The sequence below is a fragment of the Perissodus microlepis genome, chromosome 7, assembly GCF_051167445.1.
Source record: "Perissodus microlepis isolate ML-2025 ecotype Zambia chromosome 7, ASM5116744v1, whole genome shotgun sequence".
In the NCBI taxonomy this organism is placed as follows: Eukaryota; Metazoa; Chordata; class Actinopteri; order Cichliformes; family Cichlidae; genus Perissodus; species Perissodus microlepis.
The window spans coordinates 58,572,956-58,590,920 of NC_140467.1; the positions used below are offsets into that span (position 1 = coordinate 58,572,956).

Genomic DNA, 17,965 nt, shown 5'->3' on the forward strand with positions numbered 1-17,965 from the left:
CTTACACCACCTGCAGGCACTCAAACGGAGAAGAAAAAAATGCATAACATTTGTTTAAATATTTAAATGAATTTGATATTTAAAATAAATGATCACTCCATCATTTAGTGCTTTTATATAAATTATTTTTTTAATAAAGTGTTGATAAAGCTATGGCTAATGACTCCGCAGAGGATCAGAAGATCTGTTCCCATCATTCATTAGTTGAATCTATGAAAGCAAGTCAGTAAAACACAAAGTTCACATAGTTGAAGACCTTCCTAGCCAGAGGTCTCTGTGTGACTGAGCGACTAGCGCCCTCTAGCGGTTTTATTACAGAGCTGCACACAAACGCCAGAGAGGGCGCGTGTTTGATTGGAGGCGCTTTCATTGAATGCTTCCTCCTGCTTTTATACCCGCCCATTCTCAGCTTTTGTAATCAGTCAGAAGCATGGCTTCAATAAAAGAAAGAGCCGCGGCGCTGAACCTTGCGGAGAAATTGTGTGTGCGTAATCAAGGTGAGTTTCAGTCAGGTGTTTGCACCTGGCGGAGGCCTGAACTGAGATCTGATTGTTTTTCTCTCATGTTAAGCAAGCGTTGCAAAGCTACACTTACAAACAGCTGTGGCAAAGGATTTGGCAGTGGTCATTTTTAAGGTTTCCGTTATTGTGCTTAGTCTAACCTTCCTCCTCAACCCTTGATTTCTCTCCTTTCCTTCATTCTCTTAGAGATATATATTCCTATAAAGGTGTTTAAGAGGTCTCTTCTGTCCTTTTGCATATATCTAATCGTGTCCTGCACAAATTGCCTGGAAAATATGTTAAGAGTTTGTTCTGAATATGCCTTTTTTTTAAGCTCCTTGTGTGGCCTCCAAGCCAGTCCAGTCTTGCACCATGTGGAGCAGCCTTATCTCCCACCTGAAGTCTACTGTGACTGTGAAGCGCAGACGAGTCCTCTTGAAATCCCACAGTGACTGTTTCCTTGGCTCAGAGGGTGTGGATGTACTGGCAGAATACATTGTTAAAGCGAAGGGCTTTGAGGGTCTGTGTGTTTGTTTGTAGATGCTGTTTTATTCCCATAGCTTCACCTTCTAGAGATCATTTTATTTATGATATTTGGCCCTTCTGTTTGATTAAATTTAAGGTGCCATCGTGTCTCGGGACAAAGTGGTGTGTGTGTGCCAGACGCTGTTGGAGTGCGGCGTGTTTGAGGCGGTGGGAACCAAAGTGCTGGGAAAAGACAGGAAACAGGATGCGTTTCATGACAGCAAGAGCGCTCTTTACAGGTTGAATACATGAAACGAACTGTTTAAAAAAAAAATATATATATATATATATATATATATATATATATATATATATATATATATATATATATATATATATATATATATATATATTTATTTTCTACCTGTGCTAGCATTCCCTAAACATTTCATATAAACATGCAGGTTTGTAGGCACATCTACTCCTTCAGTAGATGAGTTGGAAAAAGGTGTGCTTGTGAATGGGATCCAAAAGTTCTTCACCTGCGCTCCTTCAGACAGGTATCACCTCTAAAATATTTATTTATCTGTATTACAGGCACACTGCATATAAAACATCTAACCAAAGGTAGCATCAAGTCAAAATTTATCTCATGTATGAATATTTTATGAATTGAATAATAAATATTACTGTATACTCTCACTGTCCATATTATTAGGTACACCTTGCTTTTACCTTTGGACTGGCTGAATTCTTTTGTAGCGTAGATCCATCGAGGTCTGAATTTACTGTGCCTGAAATCTGTGTCTCTTGCATTTCAGGCAGGAAGAGCAGACCTGTCCCCCTGCGTCGCTTGAGATGTCCACCCCAGTCCTCTTCACTCATACTTCCAGCCAGCTAGATGCTCTCGCCACTAGCAGCCAATCATTGGAGCTGCCGATGAACAGTCTGAGTCCGTGCAGAGTACAGACAGACACGGGTTTACCACAATCATGTGAGCACAAATCTTTCTTTTGTATGCATCACTAAAGCAATCCTGAACAACTAAACTTTTCAGGCTTTTCAGGCACTGGCACCTAGGCTGTGGAACTCTCTGCCGTTGTCTTTACACTGTCTAGACTCTACTGACTCCTTTAAAAAGCAGCTGAAGACCTTTTTATACAAACGGGCTTTTAATTAATTTTAACTTGTATGTCTGATCTTATTGTAAAGCACTTTGTGATTTTTATCTGTGAAATGTGCTATATAAATAAATTTTACTTACTTACTTACTTAAACTAAAGCAAATGTTTCTGCAATACATAATGCTGTGGTATACAAAGGACAAACAGGAAATCTGTACTACATAGCTGTGATCATCAGGCAAACTGCATTCAAAAAGACATGTAGCAGATGGTACTGGATCAGCCACAATCCAGCATCTGAGGATAATCGGAGTACAGTCATTCACATGGTTTGAGTAACTTGCACATCTGTTAATTTTACATTAATGCTGAATGATCTATTCAGGTTTTGGGCAATATATGCATCTATCAGGCAATGTTTGATGCCAAATAACATTACACATGTAGTTTAACAGCATGGATCCTATCATAGGCTGCATTCAGGGGGACAAAAGGCAGCAATACACCTGCACAGGCTGCAACTCAATTAGAGCTTGGTTCCTCTGGCTCTTTCCTGCAGTGGTGGATGAGGTGTGGCAGGAGCAGACCCTGCTCAGGCTGTTAAACCTGGTGGAGCTCCCTGTGCTGGAAGGCGTGCTTCAGTGCAGGCAGAGCCCATCCTCTCCATCTCCAGCCAACCTGGCACACAGTAACCCAGATCTGATCTACAGCAGCAACCACCTGGACCGACAGATCCTCAAGGCCTTCCGAGACTCTCAGTAAGTTTTGGATTTTTTAAAAATCTTTATTATTATTTATTTATTTTTTTTAATAAATTTGATGTTGTGTTGATCTCTCTTGCACTGTTTCCTCCTCATTTTTCAGGGAAGATGAGTGGCTCTGTGCAGCTTTGGACTGTTTGGACTTCCTGCCTGACCAGCCGGTAGTGGAGCTCAGCAGGGAGCTGCCTCATTGTTTCCCTCAAGATAATGAGAGCTGTGACCCAGAACCAGCTGGTCTCAGCGTCCAAGAAAGAGGCAAGTGGTATGATGAGTATCAGAATCAGGTAAAGCATGTAAACGCCAGTGGTGAGCTATGGTGAGAGACATGTATAGCTTATGTTGCAAATGATGGCATGTTTAACAATAGCTTCAAAATACTCAGGTGACAACAGTGCAGAGCACACACATCTCTCCCCAAGTGGCTTGGCCCAGTGTAAGCTGCTTCTATATGGGACTCTGGTCAAACACTACAGCATCACAAACAGGCTTCCACTTCTGCCGCAGCACATGACTGACATCTACACAGCCATCACAGAGCTGCTCGGTAAGAACACTGGTTCCGACGTGACGGTGAGATTTTTACCGCGTCTCCAACCACGCTTGCTTCTCCTCCAAAGATGCTGAATTTTTAATAACCTCGCCACTTTCAGCACAACTGTCTCTTTCATTCTCTCACCTTTTCAGTACATGCTAAATTAGATAAGGCTCTCGAGGCTCTGCAACTGTGTCTGAAGCTGCTGCCGCACAGCTGCAGGGATGAGCTCCGTAGGCTGCTTATCTTCGTGTCTCTGGCAGCTGACCCACATGGGATTAAAGTGGACAAGGAGGTGAGAGCAAGTGGTGTTTTTATTTTTTGGGGGGGGTCTGACATCAAAGATGTGCTCTGTCATCTGTAGATTGAGAACAGGCTGGCAGTGAAGAGGTCTTTCTCCAGGGCGATCCTACACAGCAAGGCTCTCTCCAAAGAGAAAGAAGATCTTATGTTGGTCTTTATGCTAAGCAATGTTAAAGAAATCTTCAAGGTAATAGAATGCTTTTGGTCTGTGTTGTGAGAAAGTGATGATGAATTTTTTTTGCCTGATTTCTTGCCGCAGTGCAGCAAGAAAGCGGGGAGAAAAATTGATCAAAGATTTGTGCAAGAAATGTTTGTACATATGAACTAAACCATTGTGATCCAGTCACTCAAACCACCGCTAAGGATGACCTACTGTAGTTGGCCATCCTTAATGTAATCAGTTACTTTATCTAGAATGTTCTCTTTGGTAACCGTTGCTAAATAAATCTGCGGCTTGTCCAACAACTTAAAATGTGTTTGCATGGGGCCCTTTTGACTTGTAGTAGAAGCAATTATGAAATCAATTATAAAAAAGCTGTACACAAGTGGCCACACAGCAGACACCGATGGAAATGGAAATGTGTCTCGAAGGTTCGCTTGGGGGTGCTGTGGAGCAGTAGATATTACAAAGGAAGACAATGTGGGAAAATATGAATGGGTTAAATACAAACGTAAAGCTACACAGTTCTTGTTCTTCCAACCGTGGTGTTTTGGTTTTTTTGTGTTTGTTTGTTTGTTTGTTTGTTTGTTTTCTCTCTGCTCCAGATACCTGGGGCTCTGCACAAAGTAGTGAGTGACAAGCTGGCTTGCCTCGTACAGGAGAAACAGCCAGATGTGACGGGTAAATGGCTTTTGATTACTTTTGGTAAATGACGCAAAACATCAGTTTCCTTTTAAGACGGAGAAACTCTAGAGAACAGATCGCACAATTCCATCTCACTGCAAAACACAAGGAATGGTATCTGTAATTAAGTAAAATACTTTTATCTTTTAACATTAATATGAAGTCTTTCTTTAACTCGAACAGGTCGCACATAAGCTTTCATTCAATGCTCTAAATTCTCTCATTCTCTCACTATGACTGTGTATTACTACACATGTCTATAAAACATGAAATATTTATATGACAGTCTTTCCAAAAATCTTTAATTACTGATGGAGTGACACAGTTTCTTCAACATGCAGTAATTTTCTTGGCGTGGCATCCTGAATATCTGCAACAGCAGATTTCCCTCATCTCCACAGAGTGAGGCTCTCTGCTAAGAAAAATGAGCACTGTTGGATCTGCCATAGACTAACTGGCCAGAACAGCTAAGAGGTCATGCAGCTAAAGAGCAGATGCTCCCTGGTGGAGACCATAATCAGCAGAAAAAACTAAATAATATCCAGACATTTCTCTTCAAATCAATTTTAATTTAATTTTCCTCTTTATTGTTGTTCTCCTCGTCCGTTGTGATTCATAAATTGGTCTACATCATGTGTAGGTTATTGATGTTTCACTGCCCCCTAGTGGTGGCAGAATCTCCAGATCCCTTTATTCCCAGCTGAGACTGGAGGTCTGTAGTTATATTAAATTGGCAATTATGCAATGTTCATTTCCTTTAACAGTTTTTTTTTTTTTTTTCTCTCTTCTTCAGGTTCTACATTCTGTCAGCAGGTCGACAGGAACACTTTACAAAGCTCTACAAAAAACGCCACCAACCAAGCGCTGTGGGTCCTCTTAAACAACATCCACCTGGATACCAAGATCTCAGCCAAGGAGAAAAAGCGTCTTCTTAGACAGTTTCACCTTTCCCACCCAGAAATATTTAACCAGTACTTTGGTGACTCTGCCTTCAGTGTGCTGTAGATCTGTGCAGATTTGTCTCTGCTGTTTTCTTTAGTTAGGGTGTTTTTTGCCTTTTACTCGCTTGTTATACAAAAGTGAACCATCTCCACAGATGCATTTTTGACTGACAGTAAGTTTGTGTCTGTATATCAAATGTATAAATATTGAAGAATACTAAAGCATGTACGTGTATTTACTATTGAATAAAATGTCAATTGTTTACAGAATCTCAAATGAATCTCTGTAAAATGTGAAACATTCAGCTCTTTGCAAGTATATTCTGCCAATGAACTGGTTTCTGGAAGAGAGCCTGAGGTGGCCACGTTGGGAACTTCTACTCTAAGCATTATATTTGTTAGACTCTAAGCTGTTTAAATAATTCAAGAGGTTTTTTTTTTATATATATATTTCGTTTAGTTGTTAGTCTAGCTGTAGGTTAAAAAAAAAAAACACTGTTTAATCTTTAACAGTTATAGAGTTTAAAAAAACGAAACCACTCATTCACACTCCTCAGTTCTCTGTAGATCAGTTTTCTGACTGAAAACCTGAGGGAGTGGTTTCAAACTTTCATAATAATGGAGTGAGTTTGCATTAAAATAACCTGCTCAAAAACAATGTTCACTTTCTGTAAGTCTGTTACACAGAACATAACACGTCTGATATCAATCAGCATGTATGTTTTTGTTTTCCAAAAGGCATTCAACCTCATTGTACAGCAAATTGGATATAATATTAGATATAATGGATGGTAATGTGGGAAACATTTAAATAGATCAACAGTTTATCAAATACCCAGACCAGTCCTTTTGGCTCTTACAACCATGTCACATTCAAAGTCACTTAAATCACCATTCTTCCTCTGATGCTCAGTTTGAACTTTAGCAGCATCTCCTCCCTGTGTCTGCATACTTAAAAGCATTAAGTTGCTGCCATGGTGCTGGCTAGTTAAATATATCAGCTGAACAGGTGTTTCAAACAATGAGGTGAGAAGTGTATCTTTTGCAGATGTGGCAAAAGTACATACATTCTTTACTTGGATAGAAATACTGATACTTGTGTTAAAAAATACTCCAGTGAAAGTTAAAATACTGATTCAACTTCTTTACTCAAGTGAAAAAGTACAAGCTCTGAAATGTACTCGAAGTAAGAAAGTAAAAGATAGGTCTTATATAGCATATAAATTATGCACAATTTATGTTTTTGCTCTTTCATCCCTTTGTGTGAGACAACACCCCCCCCCCCCTTTAGGCTCAAACCAGTTTGACCTTTGAACCTAAAGTAGCGAGCCTGTTCTGAAATTTTAAGTAAAAAGTTCAGATATTTGTTTAAAAATGTATGGAGTAAAAGTAAAAAGGTGGTTGACAAAAAATACTAAAGTAAAGTACAGATACCTGTAAATTCCTCTTAAGTACAGTAACAAAATATTTGTACTTTATCACTTCCTTTCGCTGATATTTTGTAACATTCTTGTGTATTTCTACCATCCATATATAGGAATGTATAGGAAGGCCAGTTATTGTCTATCGAAGAAGAAATCCAATAAAATTTACTTTTGTTCTTTTGAAATCAAATCTATTTGGAAATGTCTAAGAAGGAAACTCTTCTTCTTCTTCACATCTGAGCAGCTAGACAATTACAATCAAATTAAAGCTGCAAGCAGCGATATGAGGGTCCTCGCACCCCAGGGCATCGAGACACGCCCAACACCTACACTTGAAACACCTGATTGAAATTCCACTTGCCGCCATGACAACCCTGTTTCCCTGAACGTAAAAAGCTTCGCAATTTAACATCACAAAGGTCTTTAGATTCCCTGCACTGGAGATCGAGTCAATCTGATGAAATCCCTGTACGAGGTCTGAAAAGAAGGGAAGGTGTCGCCAAAATGACACTTTAATTTTGAAATGGCTGACTTCCTGTTGGATTTGGGATATGAGGCTGATGTTTTTAAATGTTGTAGGGGAAGCTGTTGAGCCATTTTGCAATATTCCATGAAAATGATCACATAACAAGAAAGCCTTCATGACATTAGAGGAGTGGGCCAAATTTCAAGAGTTTTTTTTTTTATCTTTCCAAGCTCCTCAACAGCCACTTCATCTTTCATGGTGAACCGCCTTGCCACCAGGGTGCGCCGTTCAGTTTAAACTCATAATTTTCTCACTGAAGCATCATGAGGGACTGAAGTTAATATTCACCGCTTTTGAGGTGGACCTGATGAAGCTGTGAAAAACAGTATATCAAAGTGAAAGACATGACATTTCCTGTTCCCACTAGGTGGCGCTCTGCGTATTCCTGACAATGGGCATATCAATCTGTTCAGGGCAGGTCTGTCATCACGCCTGAAAAGTCTGGTACTGATCAGACTGGATTTCTTTGACTTATACTAATTTTTTTCTTCATCAATGCTGCTGGGGTCACACCCTTAACGAAAACTCACACTTTTCACTGTAACCAAAGACCAACTCCTTAAGGCTTTCCTGGAGAAATTTGAGGTTGCAGATGTCACCCATCACTCTCAGTGCTCGGGCCCTAATAAATGTAACGTTTCTGCCGCTGTGTCCGTGTGTGTGTGCGTTTGGGAGGGGGGCTCGGCTGTTACGTCACGCTAGCCCCACCCAATCCAGGAAGCGTCTCTTGAGGAGGGCTGCGACGTAAATAAAAAAGCTGGAGTTTCCGAGGATAAACCAAAGCCTTTCTTCTCCTGAGCGCGGTGCCTGGCAGCGGTGAAGTTGTGAATAAACGTGTGTCTGGGTTATGAAGGAGTAGCGGTGTCATAAAGCTTTGTTGTTGTGTTGTTATTGTTGAACAGAAAGCGGCGTTCACGCTGACTATAAAGCTAACGTTAGATAAGTTGAGCTCCACATCAGACGCGTCTCTTCCCCCCGGGGCTGCCGAGGACAAGGTTAGTACCGTTACCGAAGCCTGCGAGGACAGCCACAGTACCCATGAGGCTTTGTTCTGTTTACTTCACCTCCTCAGTCTTAGCATCGCACTGCCACACGGATTCCCCCCCCCCCCCTCCCCTCTCTCATCCTCTACCAGTCCAGATGATGTCATCATTTGAGCACCACAGAAACAAATCTGCACATCTCTTTCTCTTTGTGCTCTTAAGTGAGGTCCTTTCACGTGACAGCCACTGCTTCCTGGTGTAGCCCTGCTATACACCCTTCTACAAAGACCTGGCTGTATCATAGTGATTGGGCTCTTAAAAGCAGCCTCTCAGATTTCAAATCCCTGCACATTCAAATCTCCATGTCACCTGTTTTCCTGCAGACTCCAGAATGCCAAAGGAGGCAGACCACATGGAGGATGGAGGAGACAAGGAGTCAAAGGAGGAGCAGAGGCAGGGGGCTTCTGGGGAGACGGTTAGGAAGAGGGTCCGGGCGAACACTCCGAGTCCTCACAGAGGCAACACTCCACAAGGTGATCAGGCTTATTTTAACTGTTCAGTACTGTCTGCAGGCTTGCTCATTAACTAATGAGATCATGATCGTTTAACAGAGACTTTGTAAAAGCATCAGATTTGTTAAACTTCCTGGTTAGTTTCTGTGAAACTTTGTTTTAATTCAACTGAATAAACTGGCTAAACACATGAATGTGATCTGTATTAAATGTGTCACAGCCTGTCATGTGACTGAAATGAAAACTGAATAATAGCACAGCCTTGAAAGTAGTGCTGTGTCATACTGCATATTTTGGTATCCATCTGATACCAAGTAAATGCTGATACCAATGCCGATACTTTTAAACCTGTAAAGGCACCTTATTTAGGGACGAGCAGTGTGTCATGATTCATGAGATTTATTTACTGTGATTGTGATTACGTACTGCAATAATTAGTAATTACAACAAAAAACACTATTCAGCTTTTCATGTACTTTGAAACCTGGAATATAAATGTGCCCACCCGTAAAGCACTTTGGGTCAGCTTCTGTTGGTTGAATGTGCTATAGGCTATAAATAGATGTGACAATCAACACACAGAGGTTCAGACATTGTTCATAGTGCATGTTTGAGGTGTATTCTTTCATTAAAAAATTATATATACATACATTTATCGACCCTGTCACTCTAGTATTGCTCTGATACTGATACCAGCGTTGGTGTCGATACTATTGATATTTGGATCGATCCGCCCACCTCTACTTAAAAGTACGTTTTCAAAAAAGATTTACTGGTTCCTGCTGCTCACTGTCATTTCAGGCCTTTGCTTCCCCTGCAGGCCTGTGTTTCTGAGGGTAGGTCATCCATAAACATGTTGGCTGTGAGACCTTCTACATACATGTGAGAATATGTCCTGAAAGAGGCAGCACAGATGGTTTAGCAGTCTGGCTGGAGTCGGGCTCTGACCCCTTCCTCTTGCATGCTGTGAGAACAGCTCAGTTCTTCTGTTCAAACATGTGATCTTCGCCCTGTTTTTGACCACAGGAGTCAGACCATGAATGCTTCAGTTCACAGGCACATGCCTTCAAGCGTTGGCAGATAAAATCTTCTTGTCTGTGGTGCTTGCTTGTTTTGACCAACTTGACTCTTGCAGTCACTGCCAGTGAGTCAATATGTAGAATTGTGAGAACTGTGTACAGAGACGCTTCATGTCAGTGAGGCTGTGTGATGGGTTTATTACTGATTGACTGATTTTTATCTAGAGCTAGCCAAATGTAGGTTGCAAAAAGAAGTAGAATGATAGATGTATACAACCATTTGCAATTAGCAGTTATCGGTTACACTGTCCATGCAGTACATACATCATCCACCTCTGAAGATTCAGCTGTACCTTCTCAGTAATGACAACTAATTGGTTATGAATTGATTGGTAGGTTTACTAAACCTGGACACACCAAATTTGACAGGCTACTTTGCCTCGTTGTTGTGCGTTCTGTATTAAAATGCCATGTTTTCTAAGATGCTTGGCAGGTAATATCATTTGGTTTGTGTGCTGAACACAGTAAACTGTGACACGGTGTACATTAAAAACCTTGCAAAGGTCTGGAAAGTCCAAACATCAATTCTAGCTCCAGCTGTGGAGGATGCTAGCCCTCGAAAATGTAAAAAAACCTCAAAACAAAACACTCCTCCAAAGCAATATATCCACAAGAGTACTACTAAATATGTGACACAGTGTTGTCCACTTAAAAACAGCTTGGACTTGTACAAGACGGAAAAAGATTAACTTTGTCAGTTCTGATGTAGAAAATGTTCTCATGTGTTTATTCCCAGATTTAGATTTGTGCAGATGATGACTTCACGAGAGTGGAGTGACTTTTTGTTTTTGCTCATGGCCTTGAGCCACAACAACAGAGGCTTTGCTTAAAAGCAGGTGTGCTGCTGAACAGAGAGCTTTGTTTAGACTCTGACTGATGAATTGAGGAGATCAACGCTTATTGCACTTAGTGTTGCCTGCTTGTAAAACATTCACACTAAATCCATTTGGAAGTGAGAGATAATGTGCTCAGTAAATGAGTTTATATCCAGTTTGTTCTCCAGATGAAGGAAACTTTATCTTTTGAAAGAATGACGTGTAATTGTGTACAAATATATACATTTTCTCTTTCTAGCCAGCCCACCCAGGTTTGTCTCTGTGGAGGAACTGATGGAGACAGCTAAAGGAGTCACCAACATGGCTTTGGCTCATGAAATAATGGTGAACCAGGCTTTTCAAATCAAACCTGCGGAGCTTCCTGAAGGAAGGTGAGGACTGGATCTTTTCCTCAGTGTGAGTTCTTTCTTGCTGCAGATATAAAAGCATGCGTGTTGTTCTGGAACAGTTTGGAGCGCAGAGTGAAGGAGATCATGCACAAAGCATTCTGGGATTGTTTGGAAGCCCAGCTGAAGGAGGATCCACCGTCATATGAACACGCCATCAAACTTCTGGCTGAGATCAAAGAGGTGAGATGCTGAAGCCTGCATTCATTCGTATTCTTCAATCATCCTTCTCTAGATTTAACCAACCTCTTTTAACCTCTCGTCTCCCCTCTTTTAGACACTGCTGTCTTTCTTGCTACCAGGCCACGGCCGTCTGCGCTCTCAGATTGAGGAGGTTTTGGACTTGCCCCTGATCCAGCAGCAAGCTGAAAATGGAGCTCTTGACATCGGTCGTCTGTCCCAGTTCATTGTGTGGATGATGGGCTCACTTTGCGCCCCCAGCAGAGACGAGGACATCCAGAAGCTGAAGCAGATCACCGAAGTTGTGCCTCTGCTCAAGTAAGCCATGGAAGACAGGTCATCATTAGCTCTGCATGTTCCAGGCTGTGGTTTATTTTTAGATTGTGTAATTTCATTCCCATCAGACCATGCAGCTCTCAGCTTGTATAAGAGCGACTGTTCTTTGATTATAGCTTAAAGCACTATTAACAACTTCTTAGTACAGATCCATACTTACCAAGACTGAATTAAAAGTTTGGCTTGTCATGAAATGTGTATATTTCATCATCAGTGCTTAGAGTTTGCCCATTTTTTCCATCTGTCATGTTTTAGGGCCATATTTTCAGTGCTGGACCTGATGAAGGTGGACATGGCTAACTTTGCCCTGAGCAGCATCAGACCACATCTGATGCAACAGTCTGTTGAATATGAGAGGAACAAGTTCCAGGAGTTTTTGGAGAAACAACCAAGTAAGGGATATAACTTTCATATTGACTGTTATGAGCATTATTAGCTTTAAACATTACATACGATTATTTAAATAGCACAAAACCCACAGTGTCTAATTCAGACTAATCACCTGCAATATGAAATACAGAACCCCAAAACTTATCTCTCATTAGCTGGTAGATTTGTATTATTGTTGTTAACTATAAATTACTTTTTTTTTCTTGGACACCTCCATAGAGGTTAACATTGTGCAATGTCCTTTGCACCATCTTGAGTACTGTGATACCCACTGATTACCTCTGTAGCAAGACTGAAACAGTTGCCCATTTGTCATTCAGAACATGACTGTAGGAGCTGCAGCTCTAATAAGATGTACTACAGACTGTATAAAACATGGATGTAGCTTCCAGATGTGAAAAGTGAAGCAAAGTCAGACTTTCCACTGAGGTTGTATTCTTTTTATTGGCCAGCAATGGGTGACTCAAAAAGACTGGTTATGTGGATTTCTGTTGGAATATGGCTCTGTTTTCTTGCTCTGTGACTCAGGACTGTATCAGCTCAACATCCAGGTTCCAGTCCTATCAAATACAACATAATCTTTATTTTATTAATTATGCTCCTCATCAGAATCAGGCAGCGGGGGTCTTGACATCTGGATGCCAAAACCTGAACAAACGCTTGAGGCTTTGCAATCTGACTTCACAAGCCAACATTGTGACAGCTATATGCGTGTTTTATATATGCAGTTTGTGGTGTCCATTGTTTTCTAATTGCTCATTGCTGTTTGTGAAATATCCAAAGATCAGAAAGGATACAAAATCGTATTTTTCTGTAAACAAACATCTTCAAATTTGACTGTTTGCTTTATTAACGTATTTATTTTTAATTTTTTACAAAAGGGAAATACTCAATCTGTCAACCTACGAATACTGCAGTTATAAGTTACACAATGATTGAATGCTTTTAAAAAGCATGCGATGTACAGGGGTGTAGTCACTCCTGTGTGAATGCCACTTCTTTGTTTTACTTTTTGAAAATCAGGTGAATTCCAGCAACACGCAACAGCTTTGATTTGATGCAGTGTTTACACATAGACTTAATAATTCATCTTATACCACTGTGCATCTCTGCATTCCATTATCTACTCAAAATATTTGTATGTTAGCCCTTCTGTCTAGTGTAGTCTGAAGCTTTTACATTTAACAATACAGAGAACTGAAAATATCTTGGTTATGGACACCCGTATTATATTCTATAATGATGTAATACCGCTGACTAGTACTGCTATTATTATACTGAATAATAACAATGATCGTTTCTCCTTCAGATGCCTTAGACTTCACTGAGAAATGGCTTGAGGATACAGTAAAAAGCCTGCAAGACTCAGCAGCAACAGGTGGTGCTGCATCTGATTCTTCACTCCACCCCCTCAGTGTTCATAATCATGCCTATCTTCGCCTGCTCAGGTGGGACCACGACTCAGACCCCTTCCCGGAGGTAAACCCAATCAATCCTGGTTCATTGTATCTCAGTGCTTGTTTAGATTTCACTTCTTGTGTTGTAGTCTTCATCCTAAAATTCTCCTCTGCTTTTATCTACAGACGGTGTTGATGGATCAGGTTCGATTCCAGGAGATGCAGCAGGAGGCTGAACAGCTGGTTCTTCTCTCCTCTGTGCTGCTCATTGTCTACACTACAACTGGGGAGGCCATCTCAGGCCTGCCAGGACTGATGGAGACCCTCAAAAACACTGTTAACGTCTTGCTTGCAGACATGCATACACCGTAAGCACAAAGATTTTTTTTTTTTTATATTTAAACCTACAGTGGCCAAATTTGCCTTCATTTCTTCCAGTTCACTTCCTCAAGCACTAATTATTCTCTGTGTGAATAAACAAAGGTGGAGAAATATGACTGAGCCAGAGTGGATTTAATTTGACTTGCATTAATGCGTAAATTGGACGACTTAGGATTAGTTTGAATTTCAAGGTAACTTTCTCTGGAAAGGTCCCATGCTGACATATTCTGCAATGTGCCTGATCTGAATTCAGCAAAAATAAAAAGAGACACTGTAAATTCCATCAGTTTCACAGATGTGGTGATGTGACTAGTTTAGCCTCATTTAGACAAGAGTAGTGTTGTTTCCATGAATTGTATTTAAAAGATGGACCGCTAATTTCTGGACAACTTTTTTGGACTTTGAACTTTGCTGTCACTATGTTAAGGGTTTTTTGTTTTGTTTTTTCTGGTCAGCTGGAACCTTTCTGTGGAGTTTGTGTGTTTTCCAACAGTTTTAAAAGATGTGCTTTGTACTAACTATTTAAATGGTGAATGGCCTGCATTTGTATAGCGCTTTACTTAGTCCCTAAGGACCCCAAAGCGCTTTATACTACATTCAGTCACACACCCATGATGGCAAGCTACATTGTAGCCACAGCTGCCCTGGGGCGCACTGACAGAGGCGAGGCTGCCGGACACTGGCGCCACCGGGCCCTCTGACCACCACCAGTAGGTAAACATGGGGTTAGTATCTTGCCCAAGGATATTTGGCATGCAGCCAGGAGGCAGTCTGGGATCGAACCACCGACCTTCTGATTAGTGGTTGACCTGCTCTGCCACCTGAGCTACAGCCACGCCATTTATTCTAAATTGGCTTAATTTATGAACATGAGAGCAAGAGGCCAAAGCAGTTACAATTTTTTGAGACAGTGTTTGATAGATGGCTATGAAGTACTGATTACATACAGCTTTTTTTGTAAAGTTAATTGTATCAGTAAAATAAGTTTATTATACATTAAAGGTTATAGCTTTTCTCTATTGAAAACAAATCCAAGAAGTTTTGGCTCAAGACAGATGGGGGAAAAAAGCACTTTTGTCCCACAATACTACCGACTGTCCACTGTTAGCCATCATAATGGAGTAAGGTTTTGCACACTAGGGTAGCGAGTTAGTTACATGACTGAAAACTATGGATAGAAGATGCATAAAGCTTGGCTTTTGTTGTGAAGCTTATTAACTTAACAACTTGTATTGTTATAAAACTAAAGCTTTTTTTGGTCTGTCCTAAGGTCATTTAGTGCACAGGAGGTCTTGGCGACCATTGGGGAGAAACTGTGTGTTGAGCTGATTCAGTGTCTAAGCCAGCATGGCTACTCTCCATTCTCAGCTGACCGAAAGAGCGCTCTGAAGGGGCAAATTTCCGCCGCCATCCAACCAGACAACACAGTCCGCATGCTGATGGGTAAGAGCACTTACTTTTTACTTCCTTAGAGGCAACACCAGCGGTGCACAGTTCAGTGAAGGTGTTTGTCAGCGACAGTTAAACTCTCTTCTCTCCTCTCAGAATCTCGGGTTCACAACTACCTTCTGGCTTCCCTGGAGTCCAGCCAACATAAGACCCCTCCTCCTCTGCCAGGAGGTCTGGCTCCAGTCAGCAAGGAGCTAAAAGAGCTTGCTGTTCACTTCAGTCGCCTTGTCAACTACAACAAGTTGGTCTTCTCCCCATTCTACCAAAAGACCCTGCAGAAAATACTGGCACCAGGGGAGAGTCCCAGCACAGACACATAAACTCTGCAGGGAGGGAGAAGAGAAATGTGGAGAGCGGTCTGTGATTTTTTTTTTGCAGTTTCCCCTCACTAGTAACGGTTAAGATTTAAAGAAAACAGTCACGGGAGGTGCCCAGAGAAGTATGCACCTTAAACCAAGTCGATTAGAAAATAGACTCACATCTCAGTTACATTAATCCACAAAGTTGTTAGCTTGGAAAAATGTCAAACCTCATATTTGTGACCTATTAGCAGCTGTCTTGGATGAGCCTGTATTCAGTATTATAGCACGGCAGGGTATCATTCTGAATAGTTTAATACCCAGAACTGATATTTTGGGGTATTCTGCATCTTTACCATACGTGGTAGAGTCCTTGTGACTTAGTTTGCGCAATATTTAATTAAAGAAAGAATTCAGGAAGATAAAGTGTCAGCGTATGTATCATAAAAGTGTCCCAAAGTAGGAAGATATAGGATCTGAAAGAAGTTAGCTGCTGTCATTACCAGCAAATTAAACTGCTGACTTTACAATTGAGCCCCCAGGTCTCCTGTTCTTACACAATCCTTTTTCCTAATTTAGGAAATTCCCGCCAACATCCAACAAGCTCCAGTGCTGCCCCCGCCTGTCAGGAGCTGCCAGGAGATGTTATGGTATTTCACAGATGTGTTTGCTTTATTACATTTCTCAAAAAAGAGCCAAAATTTCTACTTATAAAGGGTCATTTAAGTATATTTGAAAGGGAATCTGTTTACTCAGGATAAACAAGTCACTGAGCATTTTTAAAACGAATTTGTGGGGGGGAAAAGTGTTTTAGTGAATCTGCCTGAATGCTCCTTCCTGTTAGCTCCTGACAGGTGAGGTGGAGCTCTTCTAAAACACTGGCAGAGAGCTTCTTGATGAGTTGACAAAGCTGACCCCTTCAGTGAGATATGTGATGGGTAAAAGCCTTAAAGTATTTAGAAAGCATCAGTACGTTACGTTTTTTAAACTTACTGCTCGTGGCACCGTTTAACTGGCACTCTAAGCAGTTGTGTAGCTCACACAAGTAAAAGAATGAGCAAGACAGCAAATGCCTGCATGCTGTCTTTTACACTGGAACTGAAAGAGAATACAGAGGGTACAAAAACTATACACCTTAATCTTTTTGTATGCATCTGTAAGTACTAGTGTTTTGTTTTTTTTAAACAGACAGGGGACTCTTTGCAGTAGCTTCAGAAATACGTACAATAACCCTGCTAAACAAATTCTTCACTGTAAAGTAAATTAGTTTTCTTTAATGATAAACCAGAACCAGCCCCAAATCCAAAGGTTGGACTTAAAAAACCAACAAACAAAAAGATGATCTGAATCTCTTCTATACCTGCTCACAGAAAAAGAAAAGGATCCGTTTATCTTTTGGAAATAACGGTGTGTAGACTTTTTGTACCCGCAGTAAGTGAGATAGTTTCCAGCATATTAGATAAAATGAAAATAACCTGCATTATATGTTGTATTGTAATTTTTACTAAGGGACTTGTGTTGTTGACCAACTCGAACTATTTTAATTTAACTGATGTTTACGTATTGATTTTTTGATTGTTTTTAAGAAGGTGGAACATTTCATTTTAACAAGCACTTCTCGTTGGGGTTTGGCTTTTCTCGTGCATATTTTACAACTTACCACACAGCTGGTTGTAACACTGTTTCACTCCTCCAGGCAGAATGACAGAATGACATCAGCCATTCCCCAAATGAATAACACTCTGACTGATCACACTGACTACACTTTGAATGTTCGTTGAACATGACAATAAAACGTTACGTCCCACACAGCAGTCTGTGTGTTTATTTTTGAATCCATCTTCACATCAAAGAGCTTGATTGCGTTCATCAAAAACACTGTGAGGGAAATAAAACGTTTAAAGATTTTATAATAGAGCTCTCATTATTAACTCCAATAAGATTTGGTGCATTCTTCTCTGTATCGCTAGGCTGCTTGCATGCAATACACTTATATAGCGGTAGGTGGCGCCAGATCTCCAATTTAAAAACCAGTACAAGGCGTTGCGTTTGTGCAATAAAAAGCGTGCGATCAAATACTTGCATAAGAGCAATTCATAACCAAAGGGAGACTTGTACTTATTCTTCAAAACAGCGTGTGTTTGAATTAAGTTTTGTTGGCAATTATGACCACTATTTTAATGTTTTTGAACATGCCTACAAAGAAACCAAGAAATAAGTGCAACAGCATGATGGGAGCATGCACTTTGAATGCTTTAGAGCTGACTAAGTTCGCACTGTTGTAACGCTAACATGCATTGTCTTGTCCTGAACTGCA

General features: G+C 40.7%; 2 protein-coding genes across 3 annotated transcripts; both read left to right on the forward strand.

Moving 5' to 3' along the window:
• Positions 1–363: 363 nt before the first annotated feature.
• Positions 364–5,747, forward strand: LOC146384337 (DEP domain-containing protein 7-like). 2 transcript variants are annotated; one of them, XM_084936274.1, is made up of 12 exons: positions 364–497; positions 835–1,020; positions 1,123–1,264; positions 1,430–1,525; positions 1,787–1,959; positions 2,649–2,847; positions 2,954–3,105; positions 3,233–3,394; positions 3,535–3,677; positions 3,747–3,872; positions 4,451–4,526; positions 5,323–5,747. In XM_084936274.1, the coding sequence occupies exons 1-12, from the start codon at positions 431–433 to the stop codon at positions 5,532–5,534; spliced, it is 1,734 nt and encodes a 577-aa protein (XP_084792400.1). In that variant the 5' UTR covers positions 364–430; the 3' UTR covers positions 5,535–5,747. The 2 variants fall into 2 exon arrangements, with proteins under 2 accessions (XP_084792400.1, XP_084792401.1); XM_084936275.1 differs by lacking the exon at positions 364–497 and adding an exon at positions 538–635.
• Positions 5,748–8,113: 2,366 nt separating this feature from the next.
• Positions 8,114–17,455, forward strand: tcp11l1 (t-complex 11, testis-specific-like 1). The gene is made up of 10 exons (XM_084936277.1): positions 8,114–8,415; positions 8,787–8,936; positions 11,069–11,201; positions 11,279–11,399; positions 11,494–11,714; positions 11,988–12,124; positions 13,432–13,601; positions 13,706–13,887; positions 15,171–15,343; positions 15,446–17,455. Exons 2-10 carry the CDS (start codon positions 8,795–8,797, stop codon positions 15,667–15,669), a joined length of 1,503 nt encoding a protein of 500 aa, XP_084792403.1. The 5' UTR covers positions 8,114–8,415; positions 8,787–8,794; the 3' UTR covers positions 15,670–17,455.
• The last annotated feature ends 510 nt before the right edge of the window (positions 17,456–17,965 follow it).

Bases quoted from the DNA above. Each gene is read 5' to 3' on its own strand.
- LOC146384337 (XM_084936274.1), top strand. From the start codon at position 431: ATGGCTTCAATAAAAGAAAGAGCCGCGGCGCTGAACCTTGCGGAGAAA. The intron at 1,265-1,429 runs GTTGAATACATG...ATAAACATGCAG, and splicing joins AGCAAGAGCGCTCTTTACAG to GTTTGTAGGCACATCTACTC. The intron at 4,527-5,322 runs GTAAATGGCTTT...TCTCTTCTTCAG, and splicing joins GAAACAGCCAGATGTGACGG to GTTCTACATTCTGTCAGCAG.
- tcp11l1 (XM_084936277.1), top strand. From the start codon at position 8,795: ATGCCAAAGGAGGCAGACCACATGGAGGATGGAGGAGACAAGGAGTCA. The intron at 11,202-11,278 runs GTGAGGACTGGA...GTTCTGGAACAG, and splicing joins GCGGAGCTTCCTGAAGGAAG to TTTGGAGCGCAGAGTGAAGG. The intron at 12,125-13,431 runs GTAAGGGATATA...TTTCTCCTTCAG, and splicing joins GTTTTTGGAGAAACAACCAA to ATGCCTTAGACTTCACTGAG.